Source organism: Bos indicus, chromosome 18 (assembly GCF_029378745.1).
Source record: "Bos indicus isolate NIAB-ARS_2022 breed Sahiwal x Tharparkar chromosome 18, NIAB-ARS_B.indTharparkar_mat_pri_1.0, whole genome shotgun sequence".
NCBI lineage: Eukaryota > Metazoa > Chordata > Mammalia > Artiodactyla > Bovidae > Bos > Bos indicus.
The window spans coordinates 65,370,937-65,391,776 of NC_091777.1; the positions used below are offsets into that span (position 1 = coordinate 65,370,937).

General features: G+C 43.6%; 1 protein-coding gene across 1 annotated transcript; it reads right to left on the reverse strand.

The window, feature by feature from the left end:
• Positions 1–7,174: 7,174 nt before the first annotated feature.
• Positions 7,175–15,080, reverse strand: ZIM3 (zinc finger imprinted 3). Its single transcript, XM_070770275.1, is given in 5 exon segments — positions 7,175–8,421; positions 10,626–10,721; positions 11,401–11,551; positions 13,618–13,674; positions 15,054–15,080. Coding segments are annotated over 5 exon segments (1,578 nt in total).
• Positions 15,081–20,840: the final 5,760 nt, after the last annotated feature.

Sequence of the window (20,840 nt, forward strand, 5' to 3'; positions counted from 1 at the left end):
ACTGATTACGGGTAAAATTTGCTATTTTACAATACAATCAACTGTATTTTTACATTCTTCCAGGAATTGCAGGGAAATAATGGGAAATTGAGTATATTAAAAAATTATATGAGGTTGATTTTGAAAATTCAAAAGCATCTTAAAATGTTGGTCAAGTTATTAATATGAATAAGACTATAAATATTCATACATGCATAACATAACCTAGTAGCCAAGGCTTAAACAGTCTTACAGTACTGAGTGTCAGTAGGTCATAGGAGTAAGGGTGTGAAAGTTGAGAGGATTTTGTGAGTACAAAGAGATAATGTCCTGGTGAGGAAAAAAAGAACTAATCCTGGTGGGAAATTCCCTGGGGTTCCAGTGGTTAGGACCTAGGGCTTTAACTGCAGGGGCCCAGGTTCAATCCCTAGTTGGGGAACTAAAAAAAAAAAAAAAAAGGGAAAAAAAAGTCCTGGTGATGTATAAAATATAGGACAAGTTTACACAGTTAGATGCAGAAAAGAGGAGGTGGAAGGAAGCAAACAGAACTATGCATAAGGTTTTTAAAAGTATTATTTTTAGCATTTAAGGGGGAAAGACAGAAAGTACTGTATAAAAAAGAAATACATTTTTTTAATTTAAAAAAAGAATTAAAAATAAAGGAATTTTAAAAAAAGAAACAGAAACGTGTCAATAATTCCACTATTAGTATTTTTGTGTTCTCTTCCAATCCTACATACGTAACTATGAAATATAAATTTGTTTACACATAAAGTCCAAAATAATGTGCTTGTCAATGTGTTACCTCACCTACTTTGCTCTCTCTACTTCTCACATGTGTGTTTGACCTTCTTGGGCATCACTAAAGGGCAGGGAAAGCAATATAAGCAATAACTCTATAAGCCTACTCAGGCTTAAAACTGAGAGGGTAACAGGCAGGAAGGCCAGGGGTCTCCAAACAGAGGAAATAGGCTGCAAGTGTCAGACATTTTTCTCTCTCTTAAGCGGCAGGAGGAAACAAACTAGAGATATTTTTTTCTTCTCTATACAAATTTAAAAGGAGGTTTCTCTTAAAATACTGGGTTGCCATAATGACACCTGGTTTCACCTGAAGTTAACTATTCTCAAACCTTGAGTTAACCAATGCATTTTTCTTATGGAAATATTTGTCTTAAGCTATGTTAATGTACCATGCATTTACCCCAGACTCTGTCTTCAAGTCGGTTAGCCTAATGGCTCAGAACCCACTTGACAAACCAGGATGTTATCCTCAGATACTGTTCCCCTAATCTATGTAAACGAAACTATTTGTATGGTAATCTGCCCTTCTACAAGATTCAAGACAACCATTTTATGGCCCAGGATGAATCATCTGGTGCCAAGATTATCCCAAAATGCATCTTATGGATGGGGGGCCTGGTGCCATTCTGAGTCTTAAGACATTCCTCACTGCTAGTGACTATATAACATCCAGCTGAAGACTAGCAGGGGGGTACTCTTTCTGCCCCCTTCTGAGGCCTATGTCAGAAGCTTTCTCTATCTCCTTTATACTTTAATAAAACTTTATTACACAAAAGTTCTGAATGATCAAGCCTCATCTCTGGCCCCAGATTGAATTCTTTTCCTCTGGAGGCCAAGAATCCTGGCGTCTTTTCGTTCAGCAACAACCTTTCAGCATGTTGTAAAGCCCTTTAAAAAGTAACAGCCAAAAAATAAAAAAAAAAAGTAACAGCCAAGTTTTGTGAATGGAAATGTAGGGCTCAAGTCATATTCTGCTTTCAAAGTCATAACAAGTACAGATGAATTAAAATGAAAAAATAAAACAAGTAACTCTAAAACCCATTGCATTTACAGATGCCATGAGAAGGAAGGCCATCAATTCCAAGGTCAAAGTCTCCTTCACACCACGATAGCCCCACTGACTCGTGAAGCCAAAGGTGGAGTCACACATGCTGATTTACATAAACCAACCTTGACGGCAGTGAGTTTAAAGAAAACTACTGGGCTTCGTGGATACAGAGATCTGCAACATCCGACGATTCCCCGGACGCTTGCTTTTCATTTAACCCCTTTATACATAATGTAATTTCCTCTCTCATGTCCTCACCCATGACTTCACAAGGTCTCCTAGCTTCCCTCCCAGATCTTCCCTCCACATCCATGTCCTCCGTTCCTTTGCCTCCAGTTATCTTTGCCTTCTTGCGCATTTCTTTTCTTCTCCCTCAGGGCACTGTCAAGCGTAAAGAAAGCTCAATATCCGAAAAAGAAAGTCATGGTAAGCAATCATCTTTTATTTATTTGTTGACGTACAATGTTGGGTTCATTTCTGCTCGAGTGAAGTGATTCAGTCATACACACATGCAGTCTTTTTCATATTCTTCTCCATTATGGTTTATCCCAGGGTATTAAACATAGTTCCCTGTGCTCTGCAGTAGGAGCGTGTGGTTTATCCATCCTATATAGAACCGTTTGCATCTGCTAATCTGAAACTCCCAGTCTACCCCTCTCCCACCCCTCATCCCCCAGGGCAACCACAAGTCTGTTCTCTGTGTCTGTGAGTCTGGTTTTGTTTCACAGATATGTTTGTTTGTGTCATATTGTAGATTACACAAGTAAGTGATACATGATATTTTCTTTCTCTGACTCATTTCACTTTGTATGATAATCTCTAGGTCTATCTGGATCTCTGCAAATGGCATTATTTCACTTTTTTTTATGGCTGAGCAAACTCTGGGAGTTGGCGATGGACAGGGAAGCCTGGCGTGCTGCAGTCCACTCTTTGCTGGGGTCACAAAGAGTCGGACACGACGGAGCGACTGAACTGAATATCCCATAGTATATATGAACCACATCTTTATCCATGTATCTGGTGACGGACATCTAGTTTGCTTCCATGTCTTGGCTGTTGTCAGTAGTGCTGTTGTAAACATAGGGGTGCATGTATCTTTTCAAATTATAGTTTTGTCTGACTATATGCCCAGGAGTGGGATTGCTGGATCATATGGCAGCTCTATGTTTAATTTCCTGAGGAATCTCCATACTCTTTTCTATAGTGGCTGTACCAATTTACACTCCCACAAACGGTGTAGGAGGGTTTCCTTTTCTCCACACTCTTTTCAGCGTTTGTTATTTGTAGGGTTTTTTTTGTTGTTTTTTTTTTTTTTGAGGGGACACCTCATGGCAGGTGGGATATTAGTTCCCCAACCAGGGATCGAACTTGTACCGCCTGCTGCGGAAGCTGGACCACCAGGGAAGTCCCCAAGGCAAGAACTGTAAATGCAGGTACAAAGTTTATTATTAGAGACATAGCACAGCAACAGGTGGGAGAGTACACAGAGAAACATTTTGTGTAGCTAAGGCAGAACCAAGGCAGAGATGCACACCCAGAGAGAAAGGATGTGGTGTTCTAGAGAGGAGGAGTGCGGTACGAGGCAGTTAGGTCGTTTATATGACAGGTCTTCTGGGTCTTTGTTTACCTTTACCCAATGATCTGACTCTTTTTCCACACTTGACCTACCCCAGGACCCTACCCTGGGGTGCACATGCACCCTTCAGCTGAGATGGATCTCAAAGTGAAGGCTTCTTGGAGAAGCAAGACCCATTATTCAATATTGTGTGTGTTCAATCACTGAGTCCTGAGTCTTTGCAACCTCATGGGCTGCAGCATGCCAGGCCTCCCTCTCCATCACCATCTCCCAGAGTTTGCTCAAACCCATGTCCATTGAGTCGGTGATGCCATCCAACCACTTCATCCTCTGTTGTCCCCTTCTCCTCCTGCCCTCAATCTTTCCCAGCATCAGGGTCTTTTCCAGTGAGTTGGCTCTTTGTATCAGGTGGCCAAAGGCTCATTATGGCCTGGCAGTATCCTCTGATTTTTTGACCCCATGAAGGCTTTTGTGCATGTGTGGTGCTGGAGAAGACTCTTGAGAGACCCTTGGACAACAAGGAGATCAAAGCACTCAGTCCTAAAGAAAATCATTGGAAGGGCTGATGCTGAAGCTGAAGCTCCAATACTTTGGCCACTTGATGAGCCAACTCATTCAAAAAAACCCTCATGCTGGGAAAGATTGAAGGCACAAGGAGAAGGGGTGGCAGAGGATGAGATGGTTAAATAGCATCACCAACTCAATGGACATGAATTTGAGCAAACTCAGGAAGGACAGGGGAGCCTGGTGTGCTGCAGCCCATGGGGTTGCAAAGAGTCAGATACAACTCAGCAACTGAACAACATTGTCTCCCTTGCCCCAAGGATGGGAGGTGAGTGATCTCTCAATCTTTTTACAGTGTTTAGTCCAAGTATGTCCCTGACATAAAAATGCCCAATGTCTGGTGATTTACCCTATTCCCATTGCTGGTTTTTATACCAATGTGTAGACCTCGAAACAGAGACAGGAGTCCGGTCATGAACACGAAGTCCCGGAGCCCGCTGGTCTCTTGCTTCAGGAAATGTAAACAGGGGGCTGCTGATGAATGCAAGGCCCCAGGAGGTGTGAGCAGGAGGCCAGTTGTAAATGCCTAGCCTGGGGCCAGCTCCTGCTCCAAGAGCACTCCAGTCACCATCCATAATATAATATTTTCTCACTCAATTTATTGTCTAATCCAAAAATGAAAGTGAAAAGATTTCACCTTATTCTTATCTCTTCCCCCTACTGTGACATCTGTTGTGTTCTGTCAGTGTTTAAATGCTAATTTCCAGGTTACAAGAGCTTCCCTGGTGGCTCAGAGGGTAAAGCGCCTGCCTGCAGTGCAGGAGACCTGGGTTCGATCCCTGGATCAGGAAGATCCCCTGGAGGAGGAAATGGCAACCCACTCCAGTACTCTTGCCTGGACAATCCCATGCGTGGAGGAGCCTGGTGCAGGCTACAGTCCATGGGGTCGCAAAGAGTCGGACACGACTGAGCGACTTCACTTTCACTTTCTTTCACTTTCCAGGTTACAAACTAGAACCTGGAATCGTTTAGGGAGGAAAGGAATGACTCAGAAGACTTACTTCCCCAAGGGAGAGAGGGTGAGTATGTTCCCATTTAAATGAGGGATGGTTGTATTATGTGAAGCAGGAAGATGTTTCCGCTATCGTGTGGAATTCAACTTTCTGAAGACCTCCATCTCCATGGATGGACTGTCCATGGCAGAGAGTGAATCTAACTAACACCCGTTTTAATCCTCTTCTAGCTTACCTTCCTGCGTTGCAAAGTCTGGTTAGCTAAAAATGTTATTTTCCAGGCTCCCTTGCTTTTGCTAAGCAGACATGTGTGAGACTTGGAGTAAGGTACTGCATGGCAGTGAGCAGCAAAAATGCACGCGGACTTCCCTGATGGTTTGGAGGCAAAGACTCCACACTCCCAATGCAGGGGGCCCGGGTTTGACCCCTGGACAGGGAACTAGATCCCAGATGCTGCGACTAAGCCCCAAATAAATGCTGAAAAAAAATACATGAAACTCATGGACAGACTGGTTCCAGGTATCAACTAAAAAAGATGTACAAGGTAAGAGCTATGAGTTAAGTTTTATTGGAGACAAAATGAGGACTATGGCCTGGGAGACAGCACCTCAGATAGCTCTGAGAGACTGCTCCAAAGAGGCAGTGGGGGAAGGTCAATATGTGAGATTTTGGTGAAGAGGGAGTTCAACGCAATCAAGCACTTACTTTACAAAATTTTCTGCTACTCATGAGGAGCTGATGTCACCATGAAGGGATTTAGTGATTTTCTAGATAAAGGAGATGCAAGGACTGGGATCATGAAATCCGTTCCTGAAAATATCCAACTATCTAAAGACCAGTGCCATCAGTTTCTTTGGCACACCAAGTGCCTGTCTGTCCACCCTGAACTCTGTTCGAGCACAGAATTCAGTCTCTGCAGAGGCAGACGGCAAATGCCCTCAGCGAGAACCAATCTGCAGTCGGCACAGGAAGCTAGGTGATCACGGTGGGTGGAGTCAGTCCTGCTCACAAGAGAGATGAATTATCTCCCTGTTCTCCTGGAAAACAAAGTGAAGTGGGGAGGAGGGCAGAGATTTTTATGGTGTGAAACATCTATTTGTCCCTCTTTCTTTCCCAACTTTGAAGACTTACCAGGTACTTTCAGTATATTTCTCTTGGGTTGCTAAATGTATTGACTTAACAGATCATGTTCCCAAATAAAAAGCCTCAAATAAATAAATGCTAGTATATACTAATACAAATAAATACTACTAATATAATCCATCCAGGGCATTTTAGTGATGCAACTATGTCGTTCCATTTTATGTTTATTGTCCCCAATTAGTGATAGTATTTATATTTAAAAAATACATGGACATCCCTGGAAGGCCAGTGATTAAGACTTCACACTCCCAATATAGGGGGCATGAGTTCAGTCCCTGGTGGGGGAACTAAGATCCCACGTGCCCCATAGGGCAGCTGAAATAAATAAAATTAAAAATTAGATTAAATTTTAAAAAGACTTCACCTTCCAATGCACGGTGTGTGGGTTTGACCCCCAGTTGGGGAGCTAAGATTCCCCCATGCCTATTGGCCAAAAAAACAAAACATATAATAGAAACAATATTACAACAAATTCAATAAAGATTTAAAAAAATGGTCCACACTGAAAAATCTTTAGGGCTTCCCTGGTGGTCCAGTGGTTAAGAATCCACCTTGCGATGCAAGGGACACTGGCTTGATCCCAGGTCTGGGAAGATCCTACACGCCTCAGAGCAACTAAGCCTGTGCACCACAATACTGAGCCTGCATACCTGCAGCCTGTGCTCCGAAACCAGAGAAGTTACTGCAATCAGCAGCCCCTGCTCCCTGCAGCTGGACAAAGCCCAAGGGCAGCAGCGAAGACCACCAGAGCCAAAAATAAATAAATACATCTTTAAAAAAATCTTTAAAAAAAAAGAATGAAGAGATGTATTAATAATAATAATAATAAATAAGTAAAATTTAAAAATGGATACCACAGATTGTATTCACTAGGAAAAAACTCCATGAGCATTTTTGTCAATTTGGTTTATTGCTACATTGTCAATGTTTAAAAGTATCCCTGGTATACAAAGGGTACTTAATATTTGCTGAACAATAAACAAAATCAATCTTCAAAGGATACACAGCACCCCCAGGCTGCCCTCTGACGAGAGTGTTCTTACCGATCATTCAGTGGGAACTCCTGGAGGACTCTTCTAGGCCGGCCTCTAAGGGGAGCATTCCCCTATTTTAACCTGCAGGAAGTGTGTATCTGTTGTGAATTCTTCTCTGGTGTTTGATAAGATACAACGTGTCAAGGAAGACTTTTCCACATTCAGAACACTCATGAGGTTTCTATCCAGTATGGATTTTCTGATGCAGGCGGAGGCCTAACTTCCAGCTAAAGAATTTTCCGCATTCCTGACATTGGTAGGTCTTCTCTTCGCTATGAATTCTCTGATGGCTGTGAAGATTGGACTTCTGGAAGAAAGCTTTCCCACATCTGTCACATTCATAGCATTTTTCTCCAGTATGGATTTTTCTGTGTTGAATGAGATTTTTCTGCTGGATGAAGGTATTGCCACATAGCTCACAGGCGTAGGCTCTCTCCTTAGAGTGGATTTTCTCATGGTCAATGGCATTGGATTTCTGGGCAAAAGCCTTTCCACATACCTTGCATTTATAAGGCTTCTCTCCTGTGTGTGTTCTCTGATGTTTGACAAGATCTGACTTGTAGATGAATGCTTTTGCACAGTCGTTGCAGCTGTAGGGTTTTTGTCCAGTGTGAATTTTTTTATGTTGAAGGAGGGTTGAGCCCTGTTTAAATGACTTCCCACATTTATCACATTCATAGGCTCTCTCTTCATTGTGAATTTTCTTATGATTAATGCAGGAGGATTTCCAGGAAAAGCCTTTCCCACATGTTTGACACTCAAAGGGTTTCTCTTCAATGTGAGTTTTCTGGTGTTGGACAAGGCTGGGCTTTTGCTTGTAGACTTTTCCACATTCATCACATTCATAGGATTTTTCTCCTGTATCAGTGTTCTGATGTTCATCAGTCCTACTCTTCTTGCTGAATGCCTGTCTATGTGTATTATGTCCAAAGGATTCCTCAATGGCTTGTGTCCTTAGGGGACTCTGAAGGTATGATTTTGAACTGAGTGACTTTTGATGGGCATTCCACAAAAACTGGTTTTCTTTCAGTTTAGATGGATCATTGCCAATTCTTCTTTTGTATATATTATACGTATTATTTTTTGCATAGCTTTTCTTATCTAAACTATGTTTCAAATGTTTCCCACATGAGTCACCTTCAAGCAGTCTGACCCTCAAAGGAACACTGTCTGTGCTCGGTAGGAGCTTTTCTGTAGGGTTGTCACGTTCAGGATCTTTGTGCTCAGTCAATCTTTCCTGGTTGGCGGATACAGCTTCTGTCTTGAGGTTCTGCTCTATGTCCTGGAATCTCCAACTCTGCTCTTCAATGGCCCAGTCTTTTCCTAAAACAGAATACAAAGAAACGGACTTCCTGGTGGTACCGTGGATAAGAACCCCCCTGCCAATGCAGGGAACTCCTGTTTGATTCCTGGTCCAGGAAGATACCACTTGCAACAGGGCAACTAAACCCGTGGTGTGCACAGCTACTGAAACCCACCTGCTCTAGAGCCCAAGCCCCGCAACAAGGAAAGCCACCGCAACGAGAAGCCCAAGCTCCGCTACTAGGGAGCAGCCCCTGCTGGCTGCAACTACAGAAAAGCCCGTGCAGCTATGAAGACCCAGCACAGCCAAAAATAAATAAATAAATATAATTTTTTTTTTAAAGAATACAGAGAAATGCTCTGTGTGAATCTCCCCACTCACATGATTGAAATGAGGCACTGTAAATTCTCTATTGAAGAGATCATTCTGGTTTCAGGTGTAAAGTCTGTGGGAAACTAACTTAATTGAAACTTCATGGAGGAACACTAAAGGAGTAGATATAACCTCAGGTGATACTGATCAAGAGTGATCAAAAACGGGACTTCCTATGACAACTGACCACAACTGAACACCTGCCGACCGCTTACTGAAGGTAACTGTTGTGTAGCCACCGTATCTTTAGTTTCAGATAAATAGAGCTTAAGATCCAGGACAGATTTATACTCAGTTACCTGCTATGTGTGCATTCTGGTTAGTTTTTTCCTAAATAAACATGTGTGTGCTTAGTCGCTCAGTCATGTCTCACTCTTTGCGACCCCATGGACTGTAGCCCACCAGGCTCCTCTGTCCATGGGGATTCTCCAGGCAAGAATACTGGAGTGGGTTCCCATGCCCTTCTCCAGGGCATCTTCCCCACCAGGGATCAAACCAGGGTCTCCTGCTTTGCTGGCAGATTCTTTGCCAGCTGAGCTACCAGGGAGCTTTAAAATAAACTTAGATAATCTAATATTTATGAATTGCTGTGTGCATGTAATTGTATCATGTTCTCTCTCGTATTTTGAGCTGCACTTGGTCTTTGCTGCAGGGCATGGGCTTTTCCAGTGGTGGCACGTGGGCTTCAAAGCCCCGCAACATGTGGGATCTTAGTTCCCTGACCAGGTATAAAACTGCGTGCCCTATATTGGAAGTCAAAGTCTTAACCACTGGACCACCAGGGAAGCCCTGTGTCTTGTTCTTTTTGCGGTTTGCTTTTATTGATTAATTTTTTAAATTGAAGTACAGTTGATTTTCAGTGCTGTGTTAGTTTCAGGTGTACACCAAAGTGATTCTTTTTCAGATTCTGAATATGTCTGAAATATATTCTGAACATATTCAAAATATATCTGAATATATATACAAAAGTAGATACACACATATGTGTGTATTTATATACAATCTGTACATATGAAAGTTAAAGTGTTATTTGTTCAGTTGTGTCCAACTCTTTGCAACCCCATGGACTATAGCCCGCCAGGCTCCTCTTCTCCAGGCAAGAACACTGGAGTGGGTAGCCATTTCCGTGTCAAGCAGGTCTTCCCAACCCAGGGATCAAACCTGGGTCTTCTGCACTGCAGGCAGATTCTTTACCATCTGAGCCACCAGGGAGGTCCATCTGTATATATATACAGATTTCTTATCTAGATTCTTTTCCCATGTAAGTTAAGCAGCTGAATTTTGGATCCAACGTTTTCAATTCTTTTGCTATGAAGCACATTATTGGGAAAATTCGTGAAATTTGAATGATGTTTATAGACAAATACTGGCATTACTTTCAGTGCTGAGTACCCAATGTCAACCCCTGTACTGTGATCATGCCCTTATAAGAGAAGGCCCTTGTGTTAAAGAAAACACTTGAGTGCAGGGGGCTTCACAGTTGAGTGCACAGGGAGCAGAGGAGAGCCCACAGAGGGGAGAAACAGAGTTTACTCGAAAAGGAAAATTCAGGTGAAAATTAAGGAACATGGCTGTGTGGAGAGAAATACCTGGAGATTCTCTCATTACAAAAAAATCAGTAGCTTCCATGTGATTTTGGTGCACTCAGGCTAAAGGACTTAGTGATTTTTCTAAGAGGTCGGGTGGGGTGGGGGGAATTCCCTGGCCATCCTGTGGTTAGGAATCGGTGCAGAGAGAACGGGTTCATTCCCTGATCGGGGAACTAAGATCCTACAAGGGGCGCACTGCGGCCGAAATAAAAAGGACGACTTCCATCCACGTGACTTGAGCCCTCCCTCTCCTGGTCATGTACCTGCTGGACTGCAGCTCCTCAGCTCTTGCGTTCCCACCATCCACGGCTCCTCACCGTTTTCCAACCTCAAGATCACTTCCGGTTTGGTGGAGTCCTCTCCTCCTGTTCACGGAAAATACAGTTTGAAGTTGAGTGAGTTTTTGTGGGGACATGTGTTTGTGTGTTTCCACGAGTGTGTTTGTGTGAGTACCGTGTGTCTGAGGGTGTTCCTATGTGTTGGAGTGTTTGTGTGTTTGTATGTGTGTTTGTGTGAGTACCGTGTGTGAGGGTGTTCATCTGTGTTGGAGTGTTTGTGTGCTTGTGTGTGTGTTTCTGTGAGTGTGTGTTAGTGCTGTGTGTCTGAGGGTGTTCAAATGTGTTGGAATGTGTGTGTGTGTTGGTGTGAGTGTGGGTGTTGTGTGTTCCCCTTTGCTGGAGGGAACAGGTGGAGAAGATACAGCTAGGAATGCCTGGGGGCTGTCAATCCAAATACAGTTTTCAAATGCTTTTTTTTCAGAGGATGATGTTTTCCCAAAAATCAGGGCCAGAACTGGGGTGGAGCGAGAGGCCCCCGCCCACAAAACTGAAAGAGGCCTTCACCCTCACGGTACTTATACAACCTGAGACGGAGGCTCCTTAACTTTAGCCCACGTGCACCTCACATGCCCTAATCTCTGTCCTGCCACGAACATATCCAAAGCAAATAGCATCTAACAGCCAAAACTGGTAAGCCACTCGGGGGGAGTGCCACAAGGTTCAGGCTTCAGGTTTTGAGTGACGCTCCCCAAGGAGCCACGCTCACCCATGGAGACCAGGTTCCTGTAGTTCTCCAAGGTCACATCCCTGTACAGGTCCCTCTGCTCAGGACTCAGCCGCTGCCACTCCTCCTGTGTGAAGTCCACGGCAACATCCTCAAAGGTCACGCCTCCCTGTAACAAGCTCCTGACCTGCAGAAAAATACCCCCAGATCCAGAGGCCTGGTGAACAGGAATGAGTTTCCACTGAGCCAAGATGGAATTGTGTATGCTATTCACTGAGGGTTATGTGTGCTCAGTGACTAAGTTGTGTCCGACTCTTCTCGACCCCATGGACTGTAGCCTGCCAGGCTCCTTTGTCCATAGGGTTTCCGAGGCAAGAATGCTGGAGTGTTGTGAAGCAATTATCCCTCAATAAAAAAATAGACTAAAAAAGAAAATGCTAGAGTGGGTTGCCATTTCTTTCTCCCCAGGATCTTCCGAACCCAGGGATTGAACCCATGGCTCCTATATTAATAGATGAGTTCTTTACCACTGAGCCACCTGGGAAGCCTCTCTATGACTGCTGTGTCTGGGAGAAAATTAATTGTACCTGAAATATCTTGCCGATGAGCTGTAGCCTCAGGGTTATGTTTCTACAAACCCTATCCAGTGCCATCGATTTTACTTTCTAGACCTCTCTCAGATCTATTTGGTGGTCTCCATTTTCCCCACTGTTCACTGATCCACAGTATCTTTTTTTTTTTTAAGATAATTATGATTTATTACATGCTAAGCTCTTTGCAGTTTTCTTGGCTGTGCCACAAGGCATAGAGGATGTTAGTTCACCAATAAGAGGTCGAACCTGTGCCCTCTGCAGTGGAAGCTCAGAGTCTTAACCACTGGGCTACCAGAGAAGTACCTATGATCTTTTTTTTTTTAACCATTTTTAATTTTTTTTAATTGGAGGACAGTTCCTTTAAAATCTTGTCAGTTTCTGCCAAATGTCAACATATACCAGCGATGGGTATACAGCCACAGGTGTCCCCTCCCTCTAGAACCCCCCCTTCCCACCTCTCTAGGTTGTCACAGAGCACAGAGCAAATTCCCACTAGCTATCTGTTTTACATACGGTAAAATCGGTATATATTTCAATGCTACTCTCTCAGTCCATCCCACCCTCTCCTCTCCCTGCTGTGTCCACAAGTCTCTCCTCTATGCTTGCGTCTCTATTTCTGCTCTGCAAATAGGTTCATCAGTACTTCTTTCTGGATTCCATGTATGTGCGTTTATATACAAAATTTGTTCTTCTCTTTCTGACTCACTTCACTCTGTGTAACAGGTTCTAGGCTCACCCACCTCACTGGAACTGACTCAGATAAACCCGTTCCTTTATTTAGAACAAGGCACTAGCATCGTAACTCTAGGAGGAAAAGGGGACGACGGAGGATGAGACGGTTGCATGACATAACTGAGTCAATGAATATGAGTTTGAGCAAATTCCAGGAGACAGTGAAGAACAGGAAGTCTGGCGTGCTGAAGTCCATGGGGTCCCAATGACTGGACATCACTTGATGACTAAACAACAACATCCTTACTCTTTCGCTGCTTCTAAACTGATGCCTTCCAATCTGTTTTTCACAAGGCGTGGAAATTGGATTGTGACAAGCTTTCCTTGGTTTGGGGAAATGGTGAGAAGTGAAAGTGAAAGTTGCTCCGTCGTGTCTGATTCTTTGTGACCCCATGGACTGTATTCTCCAGGCCAGAATACTGGAGTGGGTAGCCTTTCCCTTCTGCAGGGCATCTTCCCAACCCAAGGATCGAACCTAGGTCTTCCGCATTGCAGGAGGATTCTTTACCAGCTGAGCCGCCAGGGAAGCCCAAGAATACTGGAGTGGGTAGTCTATCCCTTCTCCCGGGGATCTTCCCGACCCAGGAATCGAACCGAGGTCTCCAGCATTGCAGGCGGATTCTTTACCAACTGAGCTACTAGGGGGAAAGGGCACCCCTCCTTTTGACATGTGAGAAATAAGATATTGTCTCCCAGATCAGTAAGCAAAGGATGTCACAGTCAACAGCGATTAAGGGAAGTTGGTGAGACCCGAGGGAATTCAGGGTGTGACAACAGGATGCTGCCCCAGATAACTGTGGAGGGAGAGGGGATGGAGGAGGGAAGGAGAAACTGCCAGAGAGGTTAGCGGAGGTTAATTCTGAGGAATGGGAATACACATGACATGTTCGCTTGTTTGAGATGACGATTTGGATTAAAAAAAACTCACCTGGATATTTTTCATTTCCTGTTCCTTTTGAGCCATGGCGGTCTCGGGAAGGAAGAGCTGAGGGAAAACAGAAAAAAGTCATGAAAAACAGGACATCCGGAGCTGCCCAGTCCTCCTGTACAGGGAGCACTACCTGGACCCTTCAGAAAGCCTTCGCTCGTCCCAGGAGGGACCTTGTCGGGACAGGGGCCGACCCGCTGGGTGGCATAAACCCATAGAATTCCCTTGACCTCTCACAATTTACATCTCCTTGATCCTGAGGTTCTACTAGTAATCCTTTGCCTTCCAGTAAATAACTCTGGGGGCTTTCCAGGTCACTCAGCGGTAAAGAATCTGCCTACAATGCGGGTCTCGCAGGAGATGCATTTTTGACCCCTGGGTCAGAAGATCCCCTGGAGGAGGGCATGGCAACCCACTCCAATATTCTTGCCTGAATAACCCCCTGAACAAAGGAGCCTCACGTGCACGGAGAGTCAGATACAACAGAGGAGACTTAGTATGGCACAAATAACTACGAGAGTGCAAAAAAAGGATCAAGGACAAGACATCTCACTATCGGCTTATTTTTCGCATCAAACGAGTGGAAGCAACTTACAGGTACTGTAATCAAAGTTTTCTTTCTTTTTTTTAATAATTAAAAATAATAATTTTATTTATTTATCTATTTGTGGCTGTGCTGGGTCTTCCTCGCTGCACGGGCTTTTTCTCTACTTGCAGGGAGCGGGGGGCTGCTCTCTAGCTGTGAGCACGCTTCTCATTGTGGAGGCTTCTCGTCTCGTGGAGTCGGGGCTCTAGGGCTCGAGGACTCCAGTAGTTGCGGCTCCCGGGCGCTCGAGCACAGGCTCAGTAGTTGTGGTGCTTAGTTGGAGGGAGGGAGGTGTGGAGCTTAGTTGCTCCTCCTCATGGGAGATCTTCCCGCATCAGGGATCGAACCCATGTCTCCCGCATTGGCGGACGGATTCTTGACCACTAAGCCATCAGGCAAGCCCAGGTGCTGCAATCAAAGGTTTCTTTAGGATCTGACGGTGCAGGCTCTATTGTGTACAAGCAGAGCCGTCAGGTCAGCTACCTGCAGACCCCTCCAGGAATCCGCCTTCATGCCTCTCACCCGTGAGAGTTTTCAAAGGCACGGTTGTCTCTGAGTCAGTTCAGCCTGATTTGCAGTGGTCCATAAACTTGCCAGATGGCTCAGGGGTAAAGGACCAGCCTGCCAATGCAGGAGACTTGGGTTCGATCCCTGGGTGGGGAAGATCCTCTGGAGGAGGAAATGGCAAGGACAGCCGCCTTTCTCAGAACCCAGCCTGAGACCCAGAACAGAACAAGAAAAGGTCCTGAGAGGGCGTCTTTCTGGACTTTCTGCCTCATCAGAGAAGGCGGGGTCTCTCTGTTTCCTCCAACTGCTCTGACGTCTTCCAAACCACAGTCTTCCCTCTCACGGGGAAGCAAGGCAGGAAACGGGCCATGTCACCCGCAAGAAGGTCGCTTCACCAGGAGGGCAGAATCCAGGCAGGAGAAGCCTGGGGCGAGCAGTACAGGCCCTTTGCCCTCAGTTCAGTTCAGTGCAGTGCAGTTCGGTTCAGGCGCTCAGTCGTGTCTGACTCTTTGCGACCCTATGGACTGCCGCACGCCAGGCCTCCCTGTCCATCACCAACTCCCAGAGTTTACTCAAACTCATGTCCGTCGAGTCGGGGATACCATCCAACCATCTCATCCTCTGACGTCTCCTCCTTACGCCTTCAATCTTTCCCAGCATCAGGGTCTTCTCAAAAGAGTCAGCTCTTCACATCAGGTGGCCAACGTATTGGCGTTTCAGCTCCAGCATCAGTCCTTCCAATGAACGTTCAGGACTGATTTCCTTTAGGATGGACTGGTTGGCCTTAGTAGTTTCAATTTCTGAGGACGTCTTCTTTTCTCTTTCTAAGAATACCTACTTTTTCTTTTTATTTGATGTTCTTTCTCAAGCTTTTATCAAGTGTAGTAGAAAGGCTTTCATACACATATATATAAATAGTAAGTAAAATATAATATATCTATTTTAGGAAATGTAGGCATGTTTGCCTAGCTAAAAAATGTAAGACATTTTGATTTCACTTGTTTGACTTAGTATGAATAGAAAGCTAGATTTCTAATTTTAAAAACATAGATACACAACAAGCAACAAAGGTTTACTGTATAGCACAGGGAATGACAGTCATTACCTTATAATAACAAAGTAATATATGTGTGTGCATATAACTGAAGCACCCTGCTGTGTAAGTCAACTATGCTTCGATAAAATATACATATTAATTAAAAAAATAATAAATAGCTACTTTTCTTTCTTTCTTTCTTTCTTTTTTTTTTGCTGACCCAGGTGGCTTGTGGGATCTTAGTTCCCCAACCCAGGATCCAACCTGTGCCCCCCTGCAGTGGAAACATGGAGTCCTAACCACTGAACCACCAGGGAAGTCCCTTATTTTCATTTTTTTTAATTGAAGTATAGTTGTACAATATTAATAAGTTACGGGTGTGTAATATGTATGTGCTAAGTTGCTTCAGTGGTGTCCGACTCTTTGCAACCCCATGGACTGTAGCCCGCCAGGCTCCTCTGTCCATGGGATTCTCCAGGCAAGAATTGTGGAGTGGGTAGCTGTGCCCTCCTCCGGGGGATCGTCCCATCCAGAGATCAAACCCAAGTCTCTTACGTCTCCTGCGTCGGCACTAGCGCTGCCTAGGAAGCCATCAGATCAGATCAGATCAGCCGCTCAGTCGTGTCCGACTCTTCACGACCCCATTAATCACAGCACGCCAGGCCTCCCTGTCCATCACCATCTCCCGGAGTTCACTCAGACTCACGTCCATGGAGTCAGTGATGCCATCCAGCCATCTCATCCTCTGTCGTCCCCTTCTCCTCTTGCCCGCAACCCCTCCCAGCATCAGAGTCTTTTCCAATGAGTCAACTCTTCGCATGAGGTGACCAAAGTACTGGAGTTTCAGCTTTAGCATCATTCCCTCCAAAGAAATCCCAGGGCTGATCTCCTTCAGAATGGACTGGTTGGATCTCCTTGCAGTCCAAGAGACTCTCAAGAGTCTTCTCCAACACCACAGTTCAAAAGCATCAATTCTTCGGCGCTCAGCCTTCTTCACAGTCCAACTCTCACATCTATACATGACCACAGGAAAAACCATAGCCTTGACTAGACGAACCTTTGTTGGCAAAGTAATGTCTCTGCTTTTGAATATGCTATCTAGGTTGGTCATAACTTTCCTTCCGAGGAGTAAGCGTCTTTTAATTTCATGGCTGCAGTCACCATCTGTAGTGATTTTGGAGCCCCCAAAAATAAAGTCTGACACTGTTTCCACTGTTTCCCCATCTATTTCCCATGAAGTGATGGGACCGGATGCCATGATCTTTGTTTTCCGAATGTTGAGCTTTAAGCCAACTTTTTCACTCTCCACTTTCACTTTCATCAAGAGGCTTTTGAGTTCGTCTTGACTTTCTGCCATAAGGGTGGTGTCATCTGCATATCTGAGGTTATTGAAATTTCTCCCAGCAATCTTGATTCCAACTTGTGTTTCTCCCAGTCCAGCGTTTCTCATGATGTACTCTGCATAGAAGTTAAATAAGCAGGGTGACAATATACAGCCTTGACGAACTCCTTTTCCTATTTGGAACCAGTCTGTTGTTCCATGTCCAGTTCTAACTGTTGCTTCCTGACCTGCATACAGGTTTCTTAAGAGGCAGGTCAGGTGGTCGGGTATTCCCATCTTTCAGAAGCCATACTGGTGTACAATATAGTGAGTCATGGTTTTTGAAGGCTATACTCCATTATAGGTATTGTAAAATACGGGCTACATTCTCCGTGTTGTCCGGCGTGTCCTGGTAGCTCCTTTCACGCCTGTAGTTTGTCCATCCTCGTCTTGCCCCTCCCTGCTTCCCTCTCCCCACTGTTAATCACAATGTGTTCTCTGTTTCTGCTTCTTTTTCATCATTCACTAGTTGGTTGTATTTTTTAGGTTCCACATACAAGTGATACTGTACAGTATTTGTCTTGCTTTGGGAAGACGTCTTAGTTTCATCTTTCATTCTTCTCTGCATTTTAAAAAGAAAGTATGACCTGACAGGGAATTTCCCAACTAGGGATTGAACTTGGGTCCATGGCAGTGAAAGGGCAGCATCCTAACCATTGGACCACCAGGGAGTTCCCTCCCGTTTTTTTTTTTTTTTTTTTTTAATTAATATCTCAAAAGTATGGTTCAAAGGCTTTTTTGTAACTTCACTTTTTCTTACAAGTTACTGATTTATCCATCTTTGCTGAGTTGCTACCAGTGAACATTTTCCTACTTTCACAGATTTTGGAGTCATTTGTTCAACTTCTGCTCAATGGATATTTTTTTATCACAAGTAATAATTGCCTTCTGACCTCTTTTTCAGTTTTTCTAATGCTTGTGTTTCCTTATTGCTCCCTCTTTAGGTAGCTTCGCTCTCTTGAAGGACAATTAGTAGAAATAGTATATCGGTTATAAGGATTAGAGAAACAAGTAACAGGGAAAAGATATTTTTTAAGAACACAGTTTCTATACAATTTGTAGTTTCAAAATTAAACATTGACACGTTCCTCTTTTTAACATAAAAAATGTATAAAATCCCTAGTGTAATGTGTTTTAAAAAATTCTTTCATAGTGAGCAAAAGTCATGCAAGATAATTAAAAAAAATTTTTTTTTGCTAAAAGACTGTTCTAAAGTAGCTGTAAATATGTGATTTCAAAATGTATAAAGAAGTAAAACCCTACATTCTCATTCATTCATTTTTTAAACAGAAACGAAAAAGGAGACAAATTCATAATTTGAGGATACAGAGAGTAGATGTTACCTATTCATATAAACAAGGATTTCTCAACCTCAGCACCACTGTCATTTGGACCAGGTGTTTACAGCAGCTTTATTCCTAATTGGAAAACTTGGAAGCAACCGAGATGTCTCTCAATAGGTAAGTGCGTAAATAAACTGATATATCCAGACAACGGCATCTTATTCAGAGCAAAAAAGAAATAAGCTATCATCATAGAAAGACATGTGGAGGAAAACTAAATGCATATTACTAAGTAAAGAAACCAATGTGAAAGAGCTACGTACTACATGATTCCAACTATATGACATTCTGGAACAAGGGAGATTATGACGACAAGAATAAGATTAGTTTCAGGACTTCCCTGGTGGTCCAGTGATTTGCACTCCCAATGTTGGGAACCTGGGTTCAATCCCTGGTCAGGGAACTAAGATCCCATTTGCTGCAACTAAGAGTTCTCCTGTGGCTCAATTAAAGATTCAGTGGCAATGAAGACCTGGCTCAGCCAAATAAAGATTAGCTGCCAGGGGGTTGGGGGAAGGGAGAGATAAACAGGCAGAGCAGGAGAGCATGAAGGGTCTTTACAGCAGTGAAAAATACTCTATATGGAACTATGTTAATGGTTTTATGTCATTACATGTGTGTTCAAACCCGAAGCATGTTCAATAACAAGAGTGAACCCTTAAAAATAAGTAACAAGGGAGGAAAAAACCCAAACAAACAAGAGGAAAACCATGGACTTTGTTGCTAATGATTGGTTAATAGATGTTGATGGGGGAGGGACTATACATGGATAAGGTAGGAAGCATATGGGAAGTTTCTGTACTTTCCTCTCAATTGTATTATAAAACTAAAACTGCTCTAAAAATATTAAATCATTGGGAATTCCCTGGTGGTTCAATGGTTAGAACTTCATGCTCCCACTGCAGGAGTACAGGCTTGATGCCTGGTTGGAGAACTGGTGGCTCAGACAGTAAAGCGTCTGCCTGCAGTATGGGAGACCCAGATTCGATCCCTGGGTCGGGAAGATCCCCTGGAGAAGGAAATGTCAACCCACTCCAGTACTCTTGCCTAGAAAATTCCTTGGATGGAGGAGCTTGGTGGGCTACAGTCCATGGGGTCACAAAGAGTTGGACACGACTGAGCGACTTCACTTTCACTTTGGAGGACTAAGATCCCACATGCCCCCTAGCCAAAAAAAAAAAAAACAACCCTGGCAGTTCAGGGGTTAAGACTCCATACTTAGTCTTTTATTAGTGAAGATTAAGTATTACAAGTTACTGATTTATCATTAATTAGTGATTAATGAGTGAAGATTCAGTCTGGTCAAGGAGCTAAGATTCCACATGGTGTGCATGGTGTAGCCAGATCGAAAAAAAAAAAAAAGAAACAAAAGACCCTCTACCCCCCAGAAATTTAAAAACAAAATTATCAAAAACAATGAAACTAGAACACTTTCTAACACCTTACACAAAAATAAACTCAAAATGGATTAAAGATCTAAACGTAAGACCAGAAACTATAAAACTCCTAGAGGAGAACATAGGTAAAACACTCTCCGACATACATCACAGCAGGATCCTCTATGACCCACCTCCCAGAATATTGGAAATAAAAGCAAAAATAAACAAATGGGACCTAATTAAACTTAAAAGCTTCTGCACAACAAAGGAAACTATTAGCAAGGTGAAAAGGCAGCCTTCAGAATGGGAGAAAATAATAGCAAATGAAGCAACGGACAAACAACTAGTCTCAAAAATATACAAGCAACTCCTCCAGCTCAACTCCAGAAAAATAAATGACCCAATCAAAAAATGGGCCAAAGAACTAAATAGACATTTCTCCAAAGAAGACATACAGATGGCTAACAAACACATGAAAAGATGCTCAACATCACTCATTATCAGAGAAATGCAAATCAAAACCACTATGAGGTACCATTTCACGCCAGTCAGAATGGTTGCGATCCAAAAGTCTACAAGCAATAAATGCTGGAGAGGGTGTGGAGATAAGGGAACCCTCTTACACTGTTGGTGGGAATGCAAACTAGTACAGCCACTATGGAGAACAGTGTGGAGATTCCTTAAAAAACTGGAAATAGAACTGCCTTATGATCCAGCAATCCCACTGCTGGGCATACACATTGAGAAAACCAGAAGGGAAAGAGACACGTGTACCCCAATGTTCATCACAGCACTGTTTATAATAGCCAGGACATGGAAGCAACCTAGATGCCCATCAGCAGATGAATGGATAAGAAAGCAGTGGTACATATACACAATGGAGTATTACTCAGCCATTAAAAAGAATACATTTGAATCAGTTCTAATATCATGTATGAAACGAGTCGCCAGTCCAGGTTCGATGCACGGTACTGGATGCTTGGGGCTGGTG